Source organism: Plasmodium knowlesi, assembly GCF_000006355.2.
Source record: "Plasmodium knowlesi strain H genome assembly, chromosome: 10".
In the NCBI taxonomy this organism is placed as follows: Eukaryota; Apicomplexa; class Aconoidasida; order Haemosporida; family Plasmodiidae; genus Plasmodium; species Plasmodium knowlesi.
The window spans coordinates 965,351-974,070 of NC_011911.2; the positions used below are offsets into that span (position 1 = coordinate 965,351).

General features: G+C 41.5%; 3 protein-coding genes across 3 annotated transcripts; 2 read left to right on the forward strand and 1 right to left on the reverse strand.

Moving 5' to 3' along the window:
• Positions 1–2,262: 2,262 nt before the first annotated feature.
• Positions 2,263–4,253, forward strand: PKNH_1021800 (inositol-3-phosphate synthase, putative; the record flags this gene model as incomplete). The annotated part of the gene is made up of 2 exons (XM_002259663.1): positions 2,263–3,334; positions 3,457–4,253. The coding sequence occupies 2 exons, from the start codon at positions 2,263–2,265 to the stop codon at positions 4,251–4,253; spliced, it is 1,869 nt and encodes a 622-aa protein (XP_002259699.1).
• Positions 4,254–4,848: 595 nt separating this feature from the next.
• Positions 4,849–5,737, reverse strand: PKNH_1021900 (EKC/KEOPS complex subunit CGI121, putative; the record flags this gene model as incomplete). The annotated part of the gene is made up of 4 exons (XM_002259664.1): positions 4,849–5,019; positions 5,111–5,194; positions 5,282–5,404; positions 5,576–5,737. The coding sequence occupies 4 exons, from the start codon at positions 5,735–5,737 to the stop codon at positions 4,849–4,851; spliced, it is 540 nt and encodes a 179-aa protein (XP_002259700.1).
• Positions 5,738–7,668: 1,931 nt separating this feature from the next.
• PKNH_1022000 (apical rhoptry neck protein, putative) lies at positions 7,669–8,337 on the forward strand (the record flags this gene model as incomplete). Its single annotated transcript, XM_002259665.1, has 1 exon — positions 7,669–8,337. The coding sequence occupies one exon, from the start codon at positions 7,669–7,671 to the stop codon at positions 8,335–8,337; it is 669 nt and encodes a 222-aa protein (XP_002259701.1).
• Positions 8,338–8,720: the final 383 nt, after the last annotated feature.

The window sequence follows — 8,720 nt, forward strand, 5'->3', positions numbered from 1 at the left end:
ACACTCCTCGCTTAGCGTCGGCTACTACCTACGCATTAACCTCTACAGTTCATTTTGTAAAAGGAAAAAAAAAAAAAAAAAAAAAAAAAAGAACCTTTTCTTCTATTTGAAGAGTGCCGTGATGGAGAAAAAAAAAAAAAAAAAAAAAAACATCGAAACGTTGCCGAGAAATCGAACCTTTAAATATGCCGCATTGTATGCAGAAAAAACACCCCCCCTTCAAAAAGGGAGGGACACACTGAACGGGGAGGATATTCATCTATTTAGTTTATTCCTCCTAATCTATGGTGAACGATGAAAGGTTTACGATCTGGGTGAAAATCAAATCTTACCAGGAGCCAAGCGTTGTCAGGGGAAAAGCGTCACCCCCGTTGTTTGAACACGCAATGTTCTTCACACCCAAAAGAAAATGAAGTGGTAGAACGGATAGCTACAAGTTCATCCAATGTGGGAACGTCTCCATTATTAGGCAAGTTGGACTGTTTTCCTTGCCCCTTTTTTACAGGAAATTGTCCGGGGGCATTGGAAGCAGGGGATAGGAACAATTACCAATAGGGAGAGCAGAAATGTACGTATATATATATATACATAAATACATATATGCTATATATATGTATGTGTGTGCCCTCATGTGTGGCTTGGCTTTCTATTAATCGAGTGTACTGCCGAAGAGGGAGGAGGCGTCCCTCGATTTGCTTTTGCACTTTATGAACTCCATTTCGATGCTTGGTGACGAACTTAATGATAATTTAGTATCCTTCCCCCTGTCAAGCATGTACCGGAAGGTCCAACATATGAAAGTATGAACAGATATGTAATCGGCGCCCTTTCGTATGTCTCTGTGTACATCAGGCGGAAATTCCTTAGGGTGGTAGTTGAATTCGTCCCAGCAATGCAAATATCACCATGGTAATTTCCCCTTGATGAAAAGTAGCGCACCCTCCTTCGTGAATGTTTTTAGGCGGTTGGAATGTAGGATAGGGATTTGCCACAGGAGGGTTCACTGTGTGATCGTCACACCTAGTATAATATAAGAGAACGGGAATGGGGAATAGCCTATATACATCTGTAGGAAGTGAGCAACGGGTTATATGCACAGGTTGCACTTGTGTATGCAGACTGGTCCACACGAGTTCGCGCGATCCTCCCATGAGCATTGAATTGTTGTGGCAATTCGCTTTGAAAAAGGAGCAGCCGTGAGGTAAGTCGGATTCTGTAAGTATACGCATCTGATGAGAGGTGAACGTAACTTATGCCGAGACGATATACGTTCAGTCGAGATGATACTTCCGGGTGATAACACCATCATATGTGCATTGTTACCATTAGGTATGGGGCCCGTGCACTTTGGGGGTGAACCATTTTTTGTGCACCCATGTGGGTATACTGCTACCGCACGTGCACCGACACCTGCGCTCTGTTTTTCGCCGGCGAAAGGGGGCCACGAGGGAGGGCACTGAAGGAAGGTACCTCGCACGAGCGGTAGTGAACGATACGTCGAAAACGTGTAGCGAAAGGTGCTCCGGAAGGGAAGTAAATTTCACCCTCACATGTGCTGTGACGTGCATAATGCGATACGGGCACATCCCCAGCTGAGGAAAAATGGTACCCAATCGTCGCACAGGAGATTGTAAACAGGAAAAAACGCAAACAGGTAAAAAAAAAAAAAAAAAAAAAAAAAAAAAAAAAAAAAAATGCATACATATTGGTAAACACCAAGGTGATCACAATTGTCACCAAATTATGAACGTATTGTCAAAAAGTTTGAAAAAAATTGTAAAAAAATTATGAACAAACTGATACAAAATTATTAACGTATTCTGTCAACATTAACTTGTCAACACTTTCAAGCGCACGCTGTCATCCTACTGCAACGTGCCAACTGTCAAACGAAGTTAAAAGCGCCTGCATATATCAGGAGAGGAACTCACAAGAACGCCCAAAAGAAAGGTGTAAAAATTATTTTATTTTTTTTTTTTTTTCAACTTTAGTTGTATTTGTTGAAAGATGTAGATTTGTGTGCCTCGCCACAAAGCAACTAAGTTGTTCGCACGTAAGTGACGCCCTTGAACATTTTCTTAGTGCTACCACTTCATGGCCCTTTTTATTCCATCCCGTTTCCCCCTCAGGAAGAAGGTGTGAAAAGTCGGCACAGGAAGTGTTTCACCCTCGCCTGGAGTGGAAGCCACGTGATCAAGCGAATCGCGTGAGAGAAACAACCACGCAAGCGCTTACCACTCACCACTTGATAAAAACTCCGGCATGGAAAACTTCCAGGGACTAAAGTTCTCCGCGAAGGCGCCAACAGGATGCAGCGCCTACGGAAAGGAAGACGGAATCGAGGTGAAGTTCGAGAGGAAGGAAGATGACAACTTTGTGTACTCGACGTATGAGCATGTAGAGACACAAGTGCAGAAGAAGTCGGCGAATGTCAATGGTGGAACAGTTGGTGCTGGAGGACAGGTGACGTTCTCCTGCAAGAAGGTGAGCACGAGCTACGAAATCAAGGTAGAGAAAATGAAGAACAAAAAACTGGGGGTACTATTAATTGGTATTGGAGGAAATAACGCCACCACGCTGTTAGGTGGAATTTGTGCAAACGCAAAGAAGCTAACGTACACAAATAAGTACGACGTGAAGAAGGCCAACTATTTAGGTAGTGTGTTTCTCTCGTCCAATGTAAGGCTAGGATATGACGCAAAGAATTTGGAGCACTCGTATTGTCCCATACATAAGCTAATTGAGGTATATAACCCAGAAAATATCACCTTCGGAGGATGGGACCTTAACAACCTGAATTTAAGAGATTGCCTGGTGAGAAACAAAGTATTTGAGCAGGATTTGGTGGAGAAAATAAAGGACGACATGAATTACGTTCCACTGAAAAGTGTGTACTTCAAAGGAAATTTCATTGCAGCTAATCAACAAAAGAGAGTAAATAATATTTTAGTCGGGAAAGATAAGCTAGAAGTTCTTGAACAAGTGAGAAAACAAATTAGCTCCTTTAAGAAGACAAACAATTTAGATGAAGTAATTGTGCTGTGGTCTGGAAACACTGAAAAGAATATTGCACATATTCAAGGGGTAAATGATACATATGAAAATATTCTTTTGGCATGTAAAAATAATCACCCATCTGTTTCTCCAAGCATTGTATATGCCTTGGCATCTGTGTTGGAGAACTGCCCCTTTATCAACAGCAGTCCCCAGAATACTCTGGTCAATGGTGTCGTACAGCTCGCTCAGCAGAAGGGCATTTTCATCGTTGGCAATGACTTGAAGACGGGACAGACCAAGATCAAGAACTTCCTCCTTGATTTTTACTTTGGCACAGGTAAGGCGTCGTAGCATTGCTAAGATTCGTTCTTTCTGACAATTCCTCCAACAGGCAAATTGTGCCAATATCACCCTCTCCTTCATTTATCACCTCATTATCATGACCACCCCATCGCACAGGTCTGAAGCCAAAGAGTATCGTCTCGTATAACCATTTGGGAAACAACGACGGCAAGAACCTCTCCTCAGATCTCCAATTTTACAGCAAAAAAATTTCTAAGAGCAACCTCATCTGTGATTACGTGAAAGCCAACGAGCACATGTACGCTGATGAAGAAGAGGAAAAAACCCTGTCGAATAAGTTCATGAAGGAAAGTGGAGATTACTGCAAGGGAGATAGCCTTGTCTCCACGTCTACAGACGTAACAGACCTGGAAGCGGATTACGCATATGTAGATGCAATTGAGAACCAGAAGGTTAACAGCGAAATTGTTATCAAATATGTCCCGTACGTAGGAGATGATAAAAAAGCGATTGATGAATATATTAGTGAAATATTTATGAACGGGAAGAATACTATTTCCTTGTACAACGTTTGCCAAGATTCTCTTTTGGCTTCTCCCATTTTAATTGATTTAATTCTTTTGGTGGAATTATCACAACGAGTTTACTTCAAGGGTGATTTCCTAACTTCTTCTGGTATTGTTGCTGCTCCGCAGTCGAAGATAAGCAACCCTATCAACGTTGGTGGGGATTATCAATTAAATCACACTATTGTAGAAGCCAAGTACCCGGAGTTTAAAAAAATGGAGTGTGTTCTTTTCTTGTCCAGTCTTTTTTGTAAATCTCCATTCAATTCAAGTGTGTACAAAACGAGGCACTCGTTTTTTTCTCAATTGGAGAGTCTCTGCAACTATGTGCGAATTATTTGTGGCCTCCCCGTGGATGATCACTTGGACCTCCCCTACATGATCTGAAGAGTGCCTGTCGTATGATTCCCCCATGCAGAGGTGCGTCAGCAGATTATAAGGATGTAAGAAACTCATCGTTTCCCTTTTCCTCATCAGCGTTTATATACATATATATATGTATATATATAGATATAGATATATGTATGCCCTCCCCCCGAGTGCACCTTTCAATTTGCGTGTAGCTTTATCGGGATGCTGAGAAGGATCCCTCATCCCATGTGCTCCATTTATGTCCTTCCCCTTTTACCTTTTTATTTCTTTATATATATGTATATATATGTATATATGTATATATGTATATGTATGTATTTTTTCCTTTCCACCTCGTCGCGAATCCCGCCCACCTCTCCTGCCGCACTTTGCAACGTTTTCTCATTTATGATAGTTCCTCCAAATGAACATTTTAATGGCGAAAAGGTAGCGAGGAGAGGCGTGAATTTTTGAGGAAGGACAAAAAAAAAAAAAAAAAAAAAAAAAAAAAAAAATGAACATATCCACAAAACTGCTCACAAAGTCAAGTTGAAAGGCCAGTAAAAAGGATGTTACGTATTTAAGGGCGGTGTCTTTCTCCCACACATGCTTACCTCACGACGAGACTTCTTCACCCTAAGTTAAGCTTCTTGGAGGCAATGGTGTGATAGATGAAGCGCTCCAGGTTTGCTACTTCCCCTGTGCATTTGAAGTTCTGCATAATTTGCTTCTCGTCGTGTAGGAAGCGGATGTCGTCGACGCTGGTACTCTGGCCGCATATCAGGTTCGTGAAGGAGTGCACCTGCGTTGGGGGGAATGATTAACCATTAGGCAATGGGGGTGATGGGACTCTGTGAGACGCGCCACCAACTGGGCAGAATAGAAGGGCCCACCTCATCCCGTGGAATGTTGACGCCGACGTAAATGACCGAGGAGGAGGAATCCCGTATTTGGTATTGCTTGAGGCATTCGTTAATCTGGGGTAATGGGACAAAGGGTCAAACGGTTAAGCGGTAAATAACGTTGCGGTGAATATGCGGTGGTGGGTCGATGCGAAAACTCACATTTTCGTGTGCAGATAGGAAGAAGAAAACCTCCAGGACGATATTTCTCGTGACCCTTTTTTTTGTTAAGGCGTTATGATACGCTCTGTAAAGGCTGTGCAGTATGTGGTTGTCACTGAAAATCTGAATAGGGGTGAAATGAAAAAAAGGGAATTTGAGGAGAGGGGAGAGGTTCGGTTATGTTTATCCCAATTGTTCTTTCTCATCACAGGGTGCTGTTTTGGTGCGGTCTACCCTCAACTAATAGTACATCTGGGAAAGGGGGGTGGTCTCTGCGTCAGCTTTTTTACTCACCAGTTGGCCATCTAACAGGAGAAAGAAGCGACGCATATCAGGGTCCACAGCCTGCGTTTTCTCATTGTATACCCTTAGAAGTTCCTTCGCGTTGGTGACATTTTTAAACACTGAAATGGTAACATTAACAGTTTCGTCTGCGATGTGCAATTCCTTCTGCATTTTCCCCCCGGATTTGCGTCTCTGCGTCGTTGCACTTTGTTCGTTTGTTTTGCCTTAGGCTGTTTCCTTTTATTGTTTTCTTTTTTTTTCTCTCTCTCTTTTTACTACCTTTTTTTCGACCTTCTCCTGTTACCTCTTTTTATTACCTTTTTTTACTACCCTTTTCAGCTAGCTCCTTTTGATACCTCTTTTTTTAGTTCTTTCCCCCAAGTGGGTCAACTTAGCACACAGCATCCAGCCCCCTGGCGCGCAAGCAGCGTCGAGTACGTGATTTTCCTCGCGGGGAGGATGCCCACAGAATGAATATACAATGCACAAGTGAACCGGTGTCGAAGGGCAAACCTTTCTAGAAAGTCCAAAAGTGGGAAAGGCGTAGGGGAAAAAATATTCCACTTTTGAAGTGCTTCGCAAGCATGGCAGGAAAAGGCAGAAAAAAGAAAAAAAAAAAAAAAAGGTACGAAAAGATAGGAAAGATAGAAAAAATAGAAAAACTAGAAAAAATCGGTCCTATTATAATTGCCTCCAAAAAAAAGGGGAACCACTCTGGCCTCTTAAAAAGGAAAATGATAAAAGAAGGGAGGGAAGCGAAAAAAAAAAAGTGGGTGCAAAGAAATGGGTGCCTTTTTTTTTTCGAGTTTGCTTTGGAACCAAGGTAGTCCTTTCTCAACATTATGTAACACCCTCCCCAAGGGTGTGTATATCCCACATTCTTTGTACATAGGAAAGGAAGGGCTCAGTTGTAGGAATTTCACACTTAAGGAACTACTCTGTGTGGTTAAGCCTCTTTCAATCCGTGTTATCGCGCTGCTAACGATGCTGTTTGTGAGGATGTGTCCCCACCGGTTAGACGCCCAGATGTTGAGGCAAGGATGATCAACTTGTTACTGTCCATACATGCGTCTATACACTTATGTAAATACACATGTGCCTGTACTCATGTGGAGCCATCCTTCCATTCCCCCCCCCAAGCGCTACAATTGTAGAAGAAAAAAACTCTGTGGTCCCCTCCTAGGTATGAAGAAATAGTATTGTCATCTGTGCACATGCTTACCACATATGGTAGGTGCAAAAAAAAAAAAAAAGAAAAAAAAAAAAAAAAGGAGATAGCCATTGCTAGTTGTGCTCTTTTTAAGGACCGCTATCCGGTTGAAAAAATTTGGTGGTGGGGGGAATATGCACTGATTGCACGATAGACAAAGAAAATCACAGAGGATTAAATCCTCCTACATCCCCCCTTAAAAAGAACAGCCACCTCACCAACAGGGGAAGGGGTTCCTGTTAGAGGTGGAAGTGCTCTCTTTGAAAAGGGGCATTAATACAGAATGGTAATTATATGCCTTCCCCCAAAATATATGGTTCAGAAAGACTACGTGTGAGGTGGGGAGATTATCACATGGTTGATACTACGTAATGACAGAACGGAGGAGGATTAAAATGAAGAGAGTTTCCAAAGCACTTTGGTGCACGGGTTTATTATTATTTTATTTTTTGCTTTTCCTTTCTCATATGTGCTACTTGGCACAATGGTTTTGTTTATATTTGGACAAATTTTTTGAGGTCCTATTTTTATAACGCATGTTTGACGAAAGGACGACCACCATTCTTCTGTTCCGCATGCACAGAGTTGAATTGTCAACATGGTCACTGCTGTGAGTGCACATACTCTGGGACATGGTGAAGAGGAAAAAAAAAAAAAAAAAAAAAAAAAAAAATGCCACATGTTGTCTCACGGGTTATGTCTTCACCTATGTCAACACATTTTTGCAATCGTTTCAAACACGATAGGGTATGCATAATGTACTTTTTTTTTTTTTTTTTTTTTTTCTTTTTTTAGTTCATTCGGAGGGGCGAAACGGAGGAACCGCGGAACCTCGGGTCATGTGTTAACAAAGCAATTATGAGAACTTCCCCTCGCACACCCACTTACCCACATGGGAAGATACAACACGAAGAAAACAGAAATGAAAAAAGTGGCTTCATTTTTTCCCCTCCTTTGTCTTTTTATCCTCCTTGCCTATTTGAACGATGTGCAATTGGCCGGATGTGTAGGTAGAGACATCAGAAGGGGCGCTGTGAAGAGCGCATGGACAGCCCAAGGGAGACATAGCATGGAACCCCTGGGGGGGCAGGAAAAACCAGGACCATCACAACAATCTCAACGGTCGCAACGGTCGCAACGGTCGCAACGGTCGCAACGGTTGCAACAATCTCAACAATCAGAACAATCTCAACAGTCGCAACAGTCGGAGGAGACGCCACAAGCGAAGGATTCTGAACTGGCTGATCGGAATAACAGCGAGGGAGCAAAGAAGGACATGATTGAACGAGAGGAACAGAACAAAAAAGGGCTCTACTCCTTCATGTCACTGGAGATAATACCCTACATCGTGCACGCACTAGTCCATCCGGGGAGTAATGAAGTCCCCAGTCCAGTGGAAGAGAAGCACATCTTCAATTTTGAAAAAAGTCCAACAGTCAGATATATGCTTATAGCTCAGGAGCGCCGTGATAACTTCATGTACATTTTTTTTATCGTCGTATCTTTTGTGGTGGTTATTTTAATAGCAATTTTTATTTTTAAATTTTTTTTCAACCTTTGAAATAGTAATGTTTTATTAGCGAACATATAGTAAGGGGTGTGTGGGGGGGGTGAGAGGTGGTCCGTTAAATGGACGCATATACCATACACGTAGTATGCGCCACATTAAAAGGTGACTCCCCCCAGAAAAAAAAAAAAAAAAAAAATCACCCAGTGGGGGATTTCCTCAAAGTATTGTTCAGGCTAAAATTAATTAAATTGGGACTTAGTTACATTTTGGAAAAAAAAAAAAATAATAATAATGATAAAAATTATAATAAAAAAAATAATAATAATAAAAATTATAATAAAAAAAATAATAATAAAATAATAATAATAATAATAATAAATAAAATAAGTAAACATGTTTCTGCACAATAAATATTTACATCTAGTGATGAACAC